Below are 19569 nucleotides of genomic sequence, written 5' to 3'. Positions count from 1 at the left end.
GCTTAATCATATAATTGGGCTTTGCATTTTATTAAGTTAGACAATTGGGCTTTATTTTGTTTGGGTTTTAAATTTTAATTGTTATGTTTGAATACGGTAGCAAAACCATAATTGTGTCGGTATTTACTTTTTAACTAAATAAATAAAAATATTTTTAGCAATTCTTTGAAATAGATAAAATAAAATTTTAATGATATTTAAATTTAATATGAGAAAAGGAAATGATTTTTTTTAATTATCTTTAAGTGATGAAACTGATTGTATTATTATTTTATATAAAGTTTTATAAAAATGTACTGCTACAATAAATTTATAGTCCGCTTTTGAATCCCTTTCGTGCTTGCTTATGGGCATTTTCATTTTTTAATTATCGATGATTACTTACAAATTCGATTACATGCATTGGTTTTTTAATTACTTTGGATACTTTTGTTTTATTTTTGATTATTATCAGATTAATTATGTCTGTTTGCTATTAGAAATGATCTGCTAATATAAGACTTATCTTTGTCAAGAACGGAAAGGCTGCATCTCGCTCCATTATATGACCCAAGCGTCTACCTACCCTTAACCAACAGAATTACGAAACATGATATATATGTGCAACCCTGCAGAGGTTGTTAGCACTTTACACATCGGTTTTCACAAGCTTTTAGTTCAAACAAAACTTAATACAGGATTATGTTTATATATAAAAGAGTAAAAGATAACAACCAGCAACACAACCACAATAGAAACTTGAAATGTAAAGAGCTGAAGAATAGAGATACTTCGTTGGTCTGTAGTTCAATACAAGTTGTTAACCACCAAATAAATTTGTTCGGGAAAACTTTGTTTTTGGAACAATCTGAAGGAAAAAAAAAACAATCCTCTAAAAATTTGGATGTCATGTGAAAAGAAAGCACTTGGTTGAGCGATGGTACGATAGTAGACTGTGCATTTTCTGTAATGATTATTTTATCAATCAAATGATAATATGATATTTGAGTATGTTTACAACATACTATGAACCAACAATTCAATTTATTCTTTGATTATAAATATAACATCATATGGTATCTGTAAATACTCTTACTTAAGTATGTTTTGACATACACATACACATACACACAGGGACGGACCCAGAAAATTTTCCATACGATGGCACCATATAATTAATATAATATAATATACATCTAAAAATAATTACAAAAAATATGGTTTTTATGGTACCGATAAACAACTCGTAAACTTGTACCCGACGCGTTTTCATCTTTTGAAAACGGTCAATATATACCCAAAAATAATTACAAAAAATATGGTTTTTATGGTACCGATAAACAACTCGTAAACTTGTACCCGACGCGTTTTCATCTTTTGAAAACGGTCAATATATACCCAAAAATAATTACAAAAAATATGTTGAGAAACAACTTCTAAATTTGTCCTCGGCGTGTCTTCATCTTTTGGAAACGATCGATTACATCTTCGTTTTTAACATTACTAAGGGCTTCCTTTTCTATGGCGCAAATGAGGGCATAATTCAAAAAATATCACCAATTCGATTACGTAAATCTGTCTTGACAAGCTTCATCGCCGAAAAGCATCTTGCAACCGTAGCAGTTGCAACAGGCAAAACCAGTGTCAGTTTCAATAACCGGTAGACTAAAAGATGAGAAAGATGCTTTCTTGTTGCAACCATTAATCTGGCGAGGTCGGCAATACCGTTTAAGTTGGCAAATCTGACATCATTATAAACAGAATGATAGTAGATATCAAGTTCATGCTCAAGAATGATCCTTTCCTTGTCTTCAAAATCTCGGGGATACATCTGACTCAACTTCAATAGGCTTGATTTGTTAAACTGAGAAAACGAATTGCGTGGATTCAAAGCCGCCATATTTTGAAGCAAGTCGGTGCTTATCTCACCAAAACGATCACCAAACTCTCAGATCTGCATATCCAAAACAGTGTTGAATATATCATAGTTATAATAATGTTGATTGGTAATGTTCGTCTTTTTCCTTGAATTTCTTGTATTAACATAAGCTTCAGCCATATCCAACTTCACAATTTTATGTTTATCACAAAAAGAGTAGCATTTCTCCAAAACTTGATCAAACTCATTTTCCCTCAACATTTGTAATTGACCTTTGGTTGTTCCTATCAAATCAATAGCTTCCAATATGTCTTCATCTTTCCTTTGAAGAGCTTAAGACAATGAATTTGTTAATCCTAAGATCGTTGAATTCAAGTGCATATAAAACATAAATTCAAATGTCTTTAAGTATGATAAAAGACCTCTTGCTTGAAGCCGACTAGCTCCATTATCACCATCATCTTCGACATATTCAAGCACCTGTATGACCTCTGGAAACAAAGCAATCAAACTCAAGATTGTTTTAAGATGAGAATTCCATCGTGTATCTCCAGCTCGAACAAGGGAAATCTCTTGGTTTAACCCCTTACCTATTTTAAAGATAAATTAAGTTATTTAGCCAAATATTTAATGATATAATTARGACTTAAAAGCAAATAAATTATTAAGAAATCTTTTTACCTTTGTGAAACTTAATCCATGTTTTTCAAATAAAGCATCCAAGAGGAGGAATGGAGGAGGTAATAGTTTGTATATTTGATTTGGGCTTAATCATATAATTGGGCTTTGCATTTTATTAATGTTAATAAATTAATTGGACTTTGCATTTTATTAAGTTAGATAATTGGGCTTTATTTTGTTTGGGTTTTAAATTTTAATTGTTATGTTTGAATACGGTAGCACCTTTCAAAATAATACGGTAGCACCTTCCAAAATAATACGGTAGCACCGTTTAGAAACCTAAAAATTTTACCCTTTGGAGGCGAAATAATACAATGGCACGTGCCACCGGTTGCTCCCATACAGGTCCGCCCATGCATACACATACATATAAATTGATATTTGAGCACTAGTGTATCATGTGTTTTTCATATGATTTGTTTTTCATCTATAATTGGAATTTAATATAATGATTAACATAAGTTTGTTTCGTAATTATGTTTGTTCACATGTAGTCGGTTAATAATATGAATCTTTTTGGAATAAAGATGCTGTGTGTAAATAATAAATAATCAAGTGATCTGAATGTAAATATTTCCTCTATATTTGTTTTTGCAAATTTGGGGTTTCTTTTTTACCAATTGCCATGCGGCTATCAATTCCCAATACAAGAACTTCCATGTTTCAATTGGGTTTCTGAGATTTCTTCAGCTAAATTTATAAGATCAAATGAGGGTATGTTCTTTATCTTCTATTCCTTATGTTCATTTCATACTACTCCACAGCTTTATATTCATACCGTGACTTAATTTAACCAGTCGAATTTCCAGAATTTTGTCTGTTAGATTGAATGTGTTGAACGTTAAGCCCTTGATCAAGAATTAAGAGATTCCAATTGTTGTTCATGAAGGTAAAAAGGGGCTTAAAGGGCTTGTTGGGTACTGATTGTTGCTTATGGATTACAGAATCAAGAACCGAGAATTTTGTTCTTCAAAATTGCATTATCTTTGAAAAAGGGTCAATTCAAATAAGAAGGGAGGGTTCATATGCGAATAAACATATCCGAATCATTGAAAAACCCATTTGAAGATGCATGTGTGAACCCATATGAATAATTTGTAATGCCGGTCATCTTCAAATAGATTCTTTTTCCGGGATTTTTCAATGATCACATATGAACCTTCCCTTCTTGCCTTTTCACGATATTTAGCTTTCTTATTTGAACCTCCCATGGCCATCGTTTCTGCAAAAATATGGGGAAAAAACACTTCAATTTGTAAGAATGAACGGGTTTGAAAATGTACACACAAAGAAACCATCTACTTGATACCTTTTGTTTCACATAGCTCATCATTACAAGTTGTGTTTTAGTTTGCATTTAGACCTCTATTTTTCTCCTATAATTCATCTAGTTTTCCCTGTATTTTGAGTGGTAGAAATCACATGCAAATATGCAAGCATATATATATATATATATATATATATATATATATATATATATATAATTATTTGATTGTGTTGCTATAGGAGCCCAGATTCTGCAGATGTTTTGAATCCTGGAAATAATCTTTACGTAACAGGAACTTCCACTAGAACTGATTCTAGCGATCCTTCAACAAAGATGGAAAGGTAAATTTGTCTCCATCGATTGTTAGAGGGAGGATCAAACAAAAACAGGATTAAAATAAGAGAACATGAGAATGGCCAAATCACATGTAATTTCAGTCACCGAGATCACATGTGATTATGGAACACGGTCAATGCAAGATGTGCTAAGCGACCTGTTAGTACATGTGATTTTACAAGTCAGCTTAGTTGTTTAGGGTAAAATCACATGTGAATTGGCCATTGTCGTGTTCTCTTATTTGGTGACTGTTCTTGTTTGAACCCAACTCTCGTTTGACCCTGCTACAAGTTCTTTTGGGTTCATATTTGTGATTTGGATTTCAGGTTACAGAATGCCATCTGGTAATGGATCCAAGGACCAAAGAATCTCGCAGGTTCACTTTTGATACTATGGAGACCACTGCAGATGCTGACCGTTGTGTTGTGCAGTGCTGGAAGGTTGTCTGATAACAGTAGAAAAGGTAATAAACACACTTAAAATTGTAATATTATCACTCAAACATCTCATTTACGCTCATTAATTTCCTATAGAAGTTTGATTTTTGCTCATCTTTGAGAGACATTGCCTTTGGCAGCAGGTCTGGTCTGTGTGTATCTCCATCAAACACATTGTCTAAGTAGCTTCTGAGGTGGTGGCTCTATACCCTTCTCTTTATATTTTCAAGGAGTGTACTGATTCCTATTTTGGATAACATACTTTCAAAACCTTCATTTTGGTACATGAGATATAACATTTTAAACATTTAGATACCTGGTTTACTTATGGCGTGAAAATATATCTACATTCATTCAATCACTGAACTACAGGTTCGGTGTTGGTGTTATGCAGGCTAAAAGAAAATGCAGGAGAACGACTCCTGGAACATATATGGTGTGAAAAATATAAGAGGTATGTCCGTTTCTTTAGTGCTAATTTTTGCTCAGAATTTGAGTCTTGTTGTCTGTTTTAAGGTAGATTTAAATTTGCAAATATAGTCTTGCACCTTGATTCCAAATTGATTTAGGGGGATGTTGTGGAAATCTCATTTTCCATGGGTTCAAATTCAGGCGCTGCCAAAGCCCTTGTGGCCATGGAAGTTCGCTTGCGATGACTTCAGGCCATTCTTTATGCTTCTCATTTGAACCTGTCCCTTATCTCCTAAAGCCAACTTAATGGTCATGTAGGATCAGGAAACAATCGTAGGCAAAGCTATCCACCTCATAGAAGATACGTTTGGCAAAGATCTCACTCCCCATGCAGGAGTAATGATCGTTATTCTAGGAGACGCATGGACTAAGTCAAACGGTCAACCTACATGTTCATTCAGTGAAAACGGTCTAACTATATATATATATATATATATATATATATATATATATATATATATATATATATATAAAGAGAGAGAGAGAGAGAGGGGGGGAGGGTTAGGTTTTGGTGAGAAGGCAAGTTATAGTGAGAACGGTAAGAAGGGATCTCCACTCTTGGATCAATCCTAATTGAAGATCAACACTAATGAGATGCACCAGATCAATTCTCTTCTAAAGCGCAATTCATGGGTGGGCATGAAATTAAAAGTGATCAAGGGTGGAGATCTCTTCTTACGCTTCTCATCTTACCTCTTCTTCTCACACGATCCTAAGTCTATATATATATATATATAGGCGAAGGACCGTGAGACAAGGAGTGTTAAGGTGAGAAGCGTGAGAATGGATCTGGACCCTCTTTAATCTCAAACTCATTCATGAATCGCGTTTGATACAATAATTCAATGGTGCATCTCATCCTTGTGTGCATCCAAGGATGGAGATTATTTCTTACACTTCTCAACAAAACCTAACCCTATATATATATATATATATATATATATATRTATATATATATATATATATATATATATATACATATATATATATATATATATACACACACACATCTTAACATGATATTACTGTTGTTGCATGTCTACCGTCCTCCACCATTCAGCCATTGTAACCTTTGAGGTATCGTGTTGATGAAATCATGTCTTCGCTGTAATTCAAAATGCCAAAACCGTGTTGTAGGGACGGCTTAATTTGAAGAAGAAAACTTGTATGAAGTTGTTTGCATTATGACTGCTATTAGCTTGTCTGTTGAGATGCTAAATGGTCTATAAAATTATGCATTCTTGTTTCAATTTGGATGGTTTCTTGATATCATCATTTCTTGCTTTTTTATCCATTTTACATCTTCATTTTGTCGAAAATCATTACGCAAAATGATGTTTTTTCGTTTGATGAATGGTTTGCGTGTGTTTTGTTAATTGTTTTATGTTTCTTTCTCATTTTTCCTTTTTCTTCTTTTTATGCTGCCTACTTTATGTGGGTGTTCACAGAATCAGTTTTTTATGTGGGTGTTCACAGAATCAGTTTTGAGGTAGAGGTTAGTCATGCCTACATTCCAATCTTCCCAAACCCCACCTTGCTTTCAAACGAGATATATTAGATTTGTTTGGTTTAAAAAAAGAAACAAAAACTACGATTCAAAACTCATTCACTCGTTTTGCACGTGTGCTTTTGTTCCAAGTGTTGTAGAATAAAGCATTGGTTGTAAATCCAGTTTTGGTTTTTACAGAAATGTTGTTGCAAACAAATTTATACAAATTTAAAAGCCCGAAAACATGCAAAAGAAATAAAAAGAAAGAAACGTAAACCAAACCAAGGGAAGCTTCTCAAGTATATCACATCCAAAAATATACACATTTGCAATGTGAGATAAGCTTCTCAATCTGCAAGGGAAGCTAAAAAGAACCAAACCGCAGCAGTTTGCAATATACAAAAAAGTTGCATTTCAGTGCCACACCAATTACAGATCCATAATTAACATATGCAAAATAGTGTAAACTTTGTGCAACAAGATGCACCAAAATTACAGTGAATGATACAAACTTTTTATCAGCAAATCTTAGTTGGTATGACCAAATAAGGATCCCCGGAAACCTAAAACCTATACATCCGCTAACAGATACAGAAACCAAAGGGACCAAGAAAACAACAAGAGGGGGGAGGGCCAAAATAGAAATTAACTCTTGAGAACCGTTTCCAGCGCTTCAAAGAATAATGGCGCCATTTCAGGATTTGGAGTTTTAATGGCACACTTAAGTCCAGGAACACCAATGACTGCTGTAAGTTCAATCAAGAAAGGGATACCTCGTGGGATTTTGGCCGATAGATACAAGACATCCTGGTTGGCGTTCTTACGCTTGGCAATAAAGAACATGTTTGAAGGAGCCAACTGCTCTATGGTTGCATCCACATTGTTTATCACAATGCCTGGAATGTCTCTTGAGACCTCGTTGGAATCCGGCAATGACTTCCATGTCTGCAATCACAGGTACACAAATCTCAGATTTAATTTGCTAATTAGGGCATTCTGCATACTTAAGATGCATGGGTGGTTTAGGGTTTAAAGAGGAGGTATTTATATGTCCTATGAAATTGTAATAGTTTCTGTTTTGCGATGTACCCTACTTCCTCAGACTAAAGAAAGCTGCAACATTTCCATTTTATGAGGCATCCCATGAAAATTGCGCATTAAAGCTTGTCCAGTGGTGGATCCAGAACTTCTTGTTGGGGGGGCATAATTTAAATTTTGACTGCTCAATTTTCCAAAACTCAGGTAAACATATTTTAGAACACCGGTTTAACAAGTCATATGTCAAAGATATTGGATCGGTTTGGCGTATAGGAAACCAGCACCTTTTTTTCTCTCTTTTCCATTAGCTGTACGAATTATTGTCAAGTACTCAAGAGGTAGATTTCTTAGTTGGAAGTTTTGAAGTATATAGGTGCAAACTTCAAACTGAGTGTTGGCATTACAAATTTGTTGTGAACTAACAACTACCAAATTTTCAACAAATTCTTACTTAAGAAACAAAAGTTATAATTTAATAACACCTAACAAATAATAATAAACAAAATATATATAAATAACATATATATTTAAGATATGTAAAAAAAACCTAAAAATAAAATAATGATGCATTTATTAGAAGGTAAAAGATTGGGGGCAACTAGTTGAAAAGGTTGTGGACAGGATAGAAATTTTCTTTTCAAAGGTTTATTCAAGGTTTTGTTGACTTTTTATTGGGTCATTATCCCATTACCAAGTATGTGGTATTCGCATAAACAACCTTTCTGCTCCTTTGGTTTGGTATGATTTGAGTTGGTATTAAATGTCCCCAAGTCAAATGTTGCAATATTGATAGGAGGGAGCGAGTATAACGCTTCTTTCTCTCTTTAGAAAATTTTCAAGCTAAAATTACATCTGTCCATTGTAATCATTAATAATCACAGATGATTCTGATTTGTTCCATCAGATTCCCTTTGTCATTGTCGTAGAGTACTTTAGACATTTGATTTCAAGAACTAGTATTTAACTACACTTAAAGCCGAATGTTTCAAGTTTTCACAAGTAGAGAACCAGAAGGAAGAGCTACTAAGCAAGTCTTCTTTCGATAAAGTAGTTCCTTATGTATTATCCAGGTTTGGAAAGCAAATAGAGGTACAACTGGAGAGCAATTTCAATCCATTTACGTAAAAATGAGTCAATTTTGGTTACATTCTTTAACAAGTCAAATGATAAGCTTAGAAATTTAGAAAAGAAATAAAGGCAAATGGTTTAGCATATTCAAGTTTTATTACATTCTAAAGTGTTTTATTCTTTTAAAGCTGATTGTTATATTAGTATTATTCTTTGAATTTATTTTTCATATACATTATTTATAAATTTATAAAGGAAGCATTTACAGATCAACCAAATCCGACCTATTTTGACCCGCTATATGAAAATAATCCCACTAGCACTGCGCGTGCATAGGGTACCCTTGACCTTTAAGGTCAAACCTAATTTTATAATTCTAATGATGTGTTAAATGTCAAAATTAACACCAACATTTCCAATTGTAGCTTCTCCTATTAAGCATTGTAACTACAAAAACAAACGAACTTACATGACTTCTTGAATCATCGTATTTGGCTTTTCATTGCAAATAAACCATCATCCTTGTGAAAATGCACAAAGAAAAGCTACAACTTGCCAAAAATGCAATTTTTAATTGCTAAGCATGATGGTATTTTTGCATTTACATTTTGGTCATTTGTAAAAAGAAATGCTCATTTTTGCAAACTATATTTATTTTAACATAGCTAAAAGGAAGGTCGGTTTTTGACAGAAAGCCAAGCACTTTGGTTCAAAAAGTGAATTATCACTTTAAAAACTGTCAATTCAATTTTGAAGTCAAATAGTTCGTTTTATCTCAAAAGTGAAATTTCACCTCAATATATGTTGTGGGTGTGAATGGAGTATAGTTAAAAGAACACAAGCAGTTATATTACCTCAAGGAAGGCAGTACGTTCCATTCTTCCATCTTCCGTAAACAACACAAGCAATGAGATTCTATCGTTAAAGTACCATACAGGCTGTTGATTATTCTTTACGGCAACCTGTAAAAGTGAGTTTGGGGGACCTGGCGCTATATTCTGAAACAGAACCATAGGAAGAAGGGTCCTTTCCGATGTTCCTGGTTGCACTTGTGGGACCTGATTAAAAATATTTATAGGTTATTTATCGACAACAATATATAGTGGGAAGGAGCAAAAGATATTGATGTCCAAGAATGGTACCTGGAGTGGTCCACCAGCAGCAAGACCAAATGTATTCTTGTTGAACTGAATCATGAACCCATCCAGTGGAGTTTGTGTGTTGTTCTCAAACATTAAGCTGTAAAATATCTGACCATCTCTGCGTACCATTTGAGCACTGATTTCCAGACCTTGACCACTTGCAGCTGGTAATAAAACAGGAAGTGGAGGCCTGCAATAGAAGTGTCAGTGAACTCATATGCAAGAAAATTATGCTATTATATTTCGATCTTAACAATTCAACATTACTATTCTAACTAGTCAAGCATCCACCATACTTACCCTGCAGTTTTTACAGGTTGATCAACTGATACAACAGCATTATCTCCACCACCATCACCATCAAGACCCATAAGATCGAGTAAATCTGGCACAGGAGCAGCAGGTGCAGGTTGCTTTGTTGTAGCATATGGAGGTGTGCTTGAAGTAGGTGGTGGCGATGCACCATTATCAGCAGCATGTGCAGATGATGTCTCAGAATACCCTCCTTCACTTCCCTCGGGAAATTCTTCTTCTTCTGTTTTCTGTAAGGTCCTCACACGGGTTACGAATGTTTCAGGGGGTTTGTGGTACACGGACGACAAAGTAGCAATGTTGGCAAGCAACTCATCAAGGAGGGATGAATCAAACTGGTTTGAGTCGTCACTAATCACTGGCTTTTCAGCTAAAACGACATCTTTTGCAGCCTGAGATATAATAACACAAGTCATGATGACAGATAGTATTTGTTTCCAAATAACCAAATAAGAAACATATGCAAAATGCTGACTTCTGAAGCAATCAAGCTGCTAAAATATAAAAATGAAACAAGAGACAAGTAGACAACCCTCCTCCATCCCCTAGTGTTTAGCAAAACAAAATCATTTTCCAATCTCTTACTAAGTGATGCACACATTACATTGTTTTAGGTTAATAAAGATACTTATGACATCTCATATATGCTTGATTTCGAGATTATTTTTTTATAAACAGTTGAGAGTTGCAGCAATACAGCTAGTGAGTTAGTGGCAACAGAAGATAGCATGCAGCAACTTGGTAAATACAAACCTCAGGATCTGTTGAAAGAAGACGCCAATATATGTACGCACGATCTCGAAGATCTGGATTGTCAGTCTCCACAGTGGCGTTATTCAAAACAACCTATAAAAATGAGAGTATGTTTTTAAAACCAGATCCAGGTAGATATAAATACAGAAGTTCAATATATTCAACTGGCATGTTCCAAATTAAAATAGCCTACACTTAAAATAGTTGATACTTGATACCCTTGAGAAAAACGTTTCCAAATTTCCGAAGTGAAAGTTTTGGACATTACTTGGTGAAAAGTGAGAACCTATGGTGAATCTACTCCACTGCCAGTAAACATCCATGTATGTATGTGAAACAGCATGTTATACCTCTATTTGAATGCACAGACACTCGACCACATTTAGAAAGTACATGCCTTTATTTCAAGAGGTTATGCTGGTTTGTAAAGCAGGCAAACTAAGACTCAATTCTAACATCTCGTACCAAGATAAGAGTTGGCTAAGGGTGAAAATATGGTGGAGAATAATATCCGAGAGATTGTTAAGTAATAGAAAGGACATGTATGCCTTCCGACAAAAGAAATTGTTAAGAGTTTTAACAGTTTAGGTGTATTCAATTGATTTTGATTGTCCCAGCACGTAACAACCAAATACTGACATTTTAATGGACATGTATTAGCTCAATGTTAGTGTTGTTCATAGCTTATATAGCTTCTTCTAAGCCATGGGGAAAGCTGTTATGCAAGACTAAGGGGCCGTTTACCAAATGCTTACCAACTCACATTACCTTACCAGATGAATATGGCAAGGACCATGAATTTTACCCGGTAAGAGCAAGGCAAGGACCGAGAGTCTTACACGGTAAGAGCAAGGCAAGGACCAAGAGTCTTACCCGGTAAGTGAGGGCAATGACTCTTAGCACCGTTAGCGCTTACCAGGTAAATTGTTGCATACAATACCGTTCTGGTGGACTAAAATCTTACCTGGTAAGTAAGTGATCGTGTTGAATTTTGCCTGTAAGCACTTACCCGGGTAAGCGTTTGGTAAACGGCCCCTAAGGGGTTCATGTTCTCTGACCAGAAGATGTCATTCTTAGTAAAATATACATAATTGATATACACATAAGAGCCTAACAATAAGTTGTCCCAGTATTCTCATCCATTAAACAAATATACTGCATAGTCCAGTGTCCAGAATATTAAACGCAGATCACAGTCCAGCTATTAGTTCATTAACACTTCTAATGTGTTTGTGGCAGAAGGAAGCAACAAAGTGGATGCATGGGATAACCAAGTACCCTAAGTAATTAGGATACCCGTGCTTAGCACACGGCATTTGAAGATAGTTAAAATAGTTGATGCTAGGTGCAGGGAAGTGAGCATGTCATCACTAGAAGGCACCAAAACCAAAAGAAAGCCTTCTTGTGTTCTTAGCAACACAACCATAGGGTTGAGTTCCGGTGAGAATGGAAGTTATGGTGAGAAGGGTGAGAAAGGATCTCCACCCTTGGATCAATCCTAAGTGAAGATCAACACTAATGCGGTAATCAATTCCCGTGATAAAAGCAATTCATGGGTGGGGTGATATTAAAAGTGATCAAGGGTCCAGATCTCTTCTTATGCTTCTCACTGTAACTCCTATTCTCACACGATCCTTCATCTACAACCATATAACAGAAATAATACCTGTATCATCTGTTGGGGTCCTTCAGTTGGCTTCTTAAGAAAAAGTTTTACTGTTGCTGTCAACAACTGCAACTGAACTTGTGCAGGTTCTTCAGGGAAACTTTCCAGAAAGCTTTCAAGAAGTTCATCAGCGTTATCAATTCTTTCTGCATATTCACCAATTATCCAAATCATCGATGCCTGTGAAATAAAAAGAAAAGTACATTAGTATGAAGTGGGCTAAGCTTCTACAGATGGCATAAAATTTAGAGCTAATCTTTAGTACCTTGGCCTCCGGTTCATCTAACGTGTCCAAACTCTCGCAAAGTGTGGCAATGATAGATTCATAGCTGAGAGGAGAGATCCAATTTAGAGTTGTATTTTAGTATACAACAATTCTATGAACATTATAATTACAATTAGCTGCATAACAAAACTTTAGAAGCTTACGTGTTAGGATATCTTCTAAAAATATCCTTGATGACTATAATAGCTTCTTGAACAACATAGTTTACTTTAATTTTGATCAGCTCTAGAAGAACACTAATGCAACGTTCAGCAGCTCTCTCTAACTTGATAGCACAACGCCCAATAGCACGAACAGCCTTTCTAACAAAATCTACATCCACTTCTGTAGCGTATTCTTTGAACTCCAATAAAACCTGGGGAAGTGCACCAAGAATGTAAGATGGGAGAAGATTCCTTGAGCAAATTGACAACCAAAATTAGCTCCTACAGCATGCTAATTACCTGGTCTATATTTCTATCTGAAGCAAGTTTTATCATGATCTCTAACTTCTCCATCTTCACATAGATCGGATCATTGTACTTGCAAAAGAACACCTAGAAAATAGGTATGTTAGAGGTTATTTTCTACCTGGAGGCCTCGACTAAGTGAGCTAAAAGACAGATGCTGAATCATTGTACCTTAATTTCATGGGCAAGAATTGTAGGCCTCCTTTGTACAATAAGGTTAATGTTCCTTAATGCAACATATTGAATCTCAGGTTCTGCAGAAAGTAATGTTACAAGAGGAGGAGCCATTTTCTTGCACAAATTCCTTACGACGTCAGGGCTAGTGATAAGTTCCATTTGTTGAAGGATCATCTACAAAGGCAACAATGATAAAAATCAGGACTGCAAGAATGCATAAATCAGATTGGAGATAAATACAACAGAAAAGAAAAGTAAAGCAAGCCACCTTCACAGCTGAAAGAACTACTGCACAATTTGCATGTTGCAGTCTTGGAGTAACTCTCTCTACAATATTTTCAGCTTCGCGTGCATCAGCTGCCTTGTACTTGGAAAGTGCATCTAATATGAAAACTTGACCCCACCTGAAGTATGTTCAAAATAACTTGTGAGCACAGCAAATAAATAGCAGAGCATAAAAAGTGATGGTCAAGGAAGCAACAGGTTATAACTCATCCAGAATACAACAGTTATAGCACATATTACTAAAAAAAAGTACTATTCATCGGAAACACACTCACTCAGTGCATTCATTTAGAGCTGTAAGCAGCTTTGACAAAGTATGGCTAGTGATCTCAAAAATGGGTGTACTGCTGTTATCTTGAATTTCAGCAAGTGCTGCAACAGCATTTGCTACTACCATTGGGTTATTGTCAGATATCAGATCCTTGAGAGCATCCAGAAAACCCCTATCTTCAACTAACTCAGCATTGATGTCATAAAGTTTAGCAACACATATAGCTGCTGTTTTTCGAACATAAGGATCATCATCCTGGTAAAAAATAACATACAAGAAAGCCAGAGAGGTTAAGAGAACTCTTAATCATTCAATCATACTCTAGCTGATCGATAATTGAAATTCCAACAAGAAAGAAGACAATATCAACCTTAAGACACCTCTGGAGGGGATCACAAAGATATTCAGTAATTTTATCAACTCGGATGCATCCCATTGTTCGAACAGCTAAAGCCCGGATTAAAGGATTTGGGTCTTGAGTATCCTGTAAACATTTGATGCAATCATCTTAGGGATTTGTTCAAGAGAAATTGGGCTCTTATCCACAAATCTAAAACGTAAATTAAACAATGTCACGAAAAAACAAAGTACTATGCATTTTAATAGTCTTGAAACCTAATGCATTCTAGCAAAGAAATACCAATAAAACTGAAGATTAAGATAACAGATACAAGCTTGTATTCATAAGAAGGCTGTCACATAATCATCTGCACTTAATTCAAACAGGAATGCGAAAGGAATTGCTTCAAGGCTCGTATAATACACACACTAGAAGCTTCTTTGGTACTAGATATGAGTCTGAGGTATTATGACCCGAAAAGACAAGGAGTATAGCAATCAATTTAAACAATTCAAAAAGAAAGAGATATGGAGAGAGATGGAGAGAGAGAGAGAGAGTAGAAGGAAGTGGCAGTATATTGTATACATTTGAAATTCATTGATAGGGCCAGTAAAATTCCAACCATAAGTGTCTCAGAAAATAGGTTTTTAGACCTATAGACTATAGCCCACAATAACCCAATTCTTTAAGCTAATTTTCTAACAATTCAAATCCTAGTCTTCAGAAAGGCTCTAGTTTGCGGTTCCCATTGTGGTGTAATCCCAGTTCTTCTAATCCGAAATCTTATTTTTATAAACAGGAGCTTTGTTAACCAGCTATTCCCAAATGCAGCCATTTGATTTTTCTGAACTGTATGGCCATGTCCTGACTCATCATGTCTAAAGTTCGCCTCCACATTAAGGGTGGTGTTCAACATGTTTTTCATAGTTACAAAAATTATTTAACCTATTTAAGGTAGGACTTTGATTACCATACAGGAAATAGAACAAACAAGAACAAAGACAACAGCAACAAGCAGCTAAAAATGAAGCCCACTAGGACTTACAAAGCGGCAACCCCACCCTCCGCCTCAAAAGGCCTCCAAAATATGAACAGCCTGTCTTTAAATAATCCTCTGTAGAAGTACAACTCCTATGGCATATTTCACTCATTCAAGTCTCTGGTCATTACTTTCCTCATGTCAATCTAAGCCTAACCCTGTTTCTCCTGATGTGTTCCTCTAGATACAGGTCTAATCTCTAACCAGCGCATGAAAATGTTTATAAAGGGCAAACCATTATGTAGATGCGAAAAGCAAATCATCCTACTTCTTACCTTCACAAAGGTATTAACTGCAAGTATTGCCAGATCAGGCTGACTTTTAGCATAATTGATGAGATACAAGTAAACAAGCTTTTTGAGCTCCAAATTTTCGGTCTGCATACAGTTCAAGACATCTGTGAAAAGTGATGAAACATCCTTCCCAACTGTCATAGCTGCAATAACTTTTTTAACAGCATCCTTTCTCTTATCCTGGAGCGCAGAAAAAACATTTCCATCAAATCAATGAGCTAAAAATAACCAAAACTAGCCATCATCAAGTATCGACATGAGAACTAGTCATGCAGCATGCAATAAGTATGATGCGGCACTCACATGCATATATAATGAGACTTGCCCCTATTTATTTTCTTCATTACATTTAAAATATATCTATGTGACTTAGATAGCATAAAGTGGAAGGATGCTACTTATATCCAAGAGCCTTGATTGTTTCATCTGCTTTTTTTCTGAAGGGCTTTATGTCTAGTTGGCTAGTTGCCTATCACGCTGCAACTAGCTTGAGACCGAATGATTGCTTTCATTGTTATGGTATGTTTATTTGACCCACCACCCGAAAAATTACAGCCAGATACAATGCAAGAATAAGTTATTCATTTACTAATCACTATTTAGTATTTACTATAAAGATCCAAAAGAATTATTTACAGGACTCGTACATCATAAGGAAGGACTGGAAAACAAAGAGAAGTAGCATTATTCCCATCTATCGAGCCTTCATACTACAGTAATTTCTTTCTAAAGTTCCAACTGGCTGAAGGTAAACATTGCAAATGTAAGCATGCACACATGGTGTAATGAAACATTGGTTGACACTTGACAGTTAAAGCTATTCCAAAAAAGTCATGCTCATTTCAACTCGTCTACTAAAAGTAACTAAATTTCCATTTTATGCAAACGAATATACTTTTCATAGCTCCTAAGAACATTACAACCAAAGTTCCAAATAAGACAAAAAATCGTTCAGTTCGAAGTTGATTTATTTGTTTGTCTAATTCCAGAACTGTGGCACACATATTCGCTCTCGGATCACACAAAAGAAGTAAAAAGGTTCTAAATGACATGAGGCATGGCGTGGCATGGCGTGGCAGCGAGCTCAAACCTCAAGCCTTACGAGTTACGGCAAGGCCACGGCATTTTTCAAGACGTGCCCTAAGGCAGCATATACACGTTACAAGGCGTGCCCTAAGGCGGCGAGGTCTTGTATATAATTATCATTTATCCCTCAAGTTATATATTAAAAATAACGCGTCACAACGCATAGTAACGCGCCATATCGCGTTACAATACAAGCCAAGCCTTAGAGTAGAGCCATAGGGGTTAACGTGGCGGCGAACCCAAGCCTTGATGTCATAACGCACTATAACAAGGCCATAATGTGTTATTTAGAATTATTTAAACACTCCAAAATCCAAACCAAGAGAATTTGCAAAATGCAAGGACGTGCTTGTAGGGGAAATAGTGATTGACATCTAAGCTATTGCAAAACTAAAATACCATTGTCCAATTTATGTGTAGTTGCACTGGTTAATGGCATTTGTATGTAAGCACAGATAAATTTCATGGTTTTCGAGACCACTGGCCCTGAAGCTCAAATTGAAATCAAAGCTCATGATGACTAATTTTTTGTGGGTCACTACTCCATGGTAATGTATACCAAAAAAACCTCGTATTTTTCGAGAGCATTGAAAATCATAGCTTGAGAGAAAGAACCTAAGCACAATTAGTTAAGCTTAAGCATATGACTGAAGATTCAGCTCAATTCCAAATCCTGATACATGTATTTCGTGCTCCCAAATCTCAAAAACTGTATCAATTCAAATCTCCAGACTCATCGATTAAATCTCTTGTCACAATAACAGATCTGATAGTATTGCTGGCATGACGACAGAAAATTCAAGCGGACCAAAACGAACTTACAAAATTATGAAAATCTAGCGAGTACAAGATTAGATCAATAAACACAATTACAATTACGTTATATAGATCTATAGATACACATATAAACGAAAGAGTGAAACACAGAACCTTGTACTGAGAATTGAGTTCCTCTTTGAGTTCAGGGATTTCTCCTTTCTTAGTTGTGGAGAAGTACTTTGAATCATGGCCGCTCATATCTGCTGGCGATCGGAGCCGACGGCTACTTCACGGAGCAGAAGACGGTTTTCTGCAGAGGGTTGGGGAAATTGTGATTTGATGCAACGAAAACGAGTTTAAAGTCGCCTACAATCGTCAAACGGGTTTCTAGACGACCCGGTCTGCTGCTTTTTCTAAAACATTTATTACCAAACCACGGTTGGCTTAGTGAGAAAGAAAATTACAAGTTTTTATTCTTGGATTAATATTAATTCATACTTTTCAATAAATCTTGCGATCCATTCATAGATTTCATATGCTAAGGGGTCGTTTATCAAATACTTATCCGGTAAATGCTTACCGGTAAAATTTTAACACTATTATTTACTTATCGAGTAAGATTTTAGTCTATTAAAACGACATTGAATGCAACAATTTACCCAGTAAGCGCTTACTATTGTAAGAGTCGTCGTCCTCACTTATCGGGTAAGACTCTTGGTCTTTGTCTCGCTCTTATTGGGTAAGAGGTCCTTACTATATTCATCCGGTGAGGTAGTGTACCTTGGTAAAAGCTTACACGGGTAAGCGTTTGGTAAACGACCCCTAACTGATAATAACACTTAGGCCCTGTTTGTTTTTACCTAAAAAGCACTTAATACCCTCTTATGTCTGAATCGGTCAGACTTTAGGGTATTAAGTGTGTTTGTTTTTTTTTTTCAATTAAGAGCTTAAAAGCTCTGATTATGTCTGAATTATTTAGAGATAACATTTTCACTTAAAACCTCTTAATTGCTTTTAGAGCTTCCAATGCTTGCAAAGAAAGCCTAGATTTCAATGATTCAGATTTCAGATTTCAGACGTAAAAACAAACAGTCTGACTGATTCAGATTTCAGACTTTAGCACCACCTCTTAAAATTCAGAAGTGAATTCATACTTCAGACTTAAGCACCTCTTAAAAAACAAACGCCACCTAAATGTTGGACATAAGATGTTTTTATCATAAGGCATATAACACATCTTATACGGAGAGAACTTTATGTTTAGTTAAAAAGTCCAAGACTTTGGCTCATGGTCAAATGGCCCATTCCCTTGTATGTGTAATAGTGATGGCCAAAAACCGGTTTCGGGCCAGGCCGGTCCCAATCGGGCCTTACCTTCTTCGTAACAGGTCTAACCGGTCTCATCCATAAAAAAATATTTTTTTAAATGATATGTATTTTTACTATGTTATTAAATTTGTCGTACGGGTCACTCAAATACACTCTAAAAATACGTTTTATTATAATTAAAATTACATTGTTTTACAAAAATTTATTATAAAATTATTTGAAAATACATTTACTCATCAATCTTCATAGATATCCAATGTCGGATTGATTTGAAGAGTTTCGGTATTGAATTCTTCTAATAGCCTCTTGGTCATCAAGGTCATCAATGTCGAGTTCCTCATCATCGTCATATTGTGAGTAAGTGTTGTCGGTATTGGTAGTTGGTGGCGTGCTTAGTCCCATGGAGATTTCATTTTATTTCGGATTTTCTTCCACCGCTTCAATCTCCATCTCTAACGATGTCGTGTGTTGAATCCTACCAACGTTATCCAAATAATCCTTCAAGCAGATGCAACACTCCACGGACCCGGGGCTTAGTTTTGTCCGACGTATGGAAATGATCATGCCACTAAGAGAAAAAGCAGACTCCAAATCTACGGTACTAGCTTGGATTGTTAGTACATCATGTGCGATGCACACCAAAATCGGGAATTGAGGTTATTTTTGTTTATAAAAATCTAATAAATCAAAATTTTCAAAATATTCGACATCATTTGCGGGGAATGCGGCCATAAAGT

The 19569-nt window shown here is 35.6% G+C and overlaps 1 protein-coding gene across 1 annotated transcript; it reads right to left on the bottom strand.

Annotated features, from left to right (window-relative positions):
* Positions 1 to 6907: 6907 nt before the first annotated feature.
* Positions 6908 to 17783, bottom strand: LOC112520796 (beta-adaptin-like protein B). The gene is made up of 15 exons (XM_025129370.1): positions 17675 to 17783; positions 15641 to 15838; positions 14357 to 14470; positions 13991 to 14241; positions 13699 to 13834; positions 13425 to 13604; positions 13248 to 13340; positions 12948 to 13159; positions 12784 to 12847; positions 12519 to 12698; positions 10853 to 10945; positions 10088 to 10491; positions 9788 to 9977; positions 9500 to 9703; positions 6908 to 7484 (listed from the first exon to the last, which is right to left on the bottom strand). Exons 1-15 carry the CDS (start codon positions 17759 to 17761, stop codon positions 7185 to 7187), a joined length of 2706 nt encoding a protein of 901 aa, XP_024985138.1. The 5' UTR covers positions 17762 to 17783; the 3' UTR covers positions 6908 to 7184.
* Between the last annotated feature and the right edge of the window lie 1786 nt (positions 17784 to 19569).

This window comes from Cynara cardunculus (genome assembly GCF_001531365.2).
Source record: "Cynara cardunculus var. scolymus isolate 2C chromosome LG 11, CcrdV1, whole genome shotgun sequence".
Taxonomy (NCBI): Eukaryota; Viridiplantae; Streptophyta; class Magnoliopsida; order Asterales; family Asteraceae; genus Cynara; species Cynara cardunculus.
Note: the sequence above shows the minus strand (reverse complement) of the source record. Positions and strands in the feature narration are given on the sequence as shown.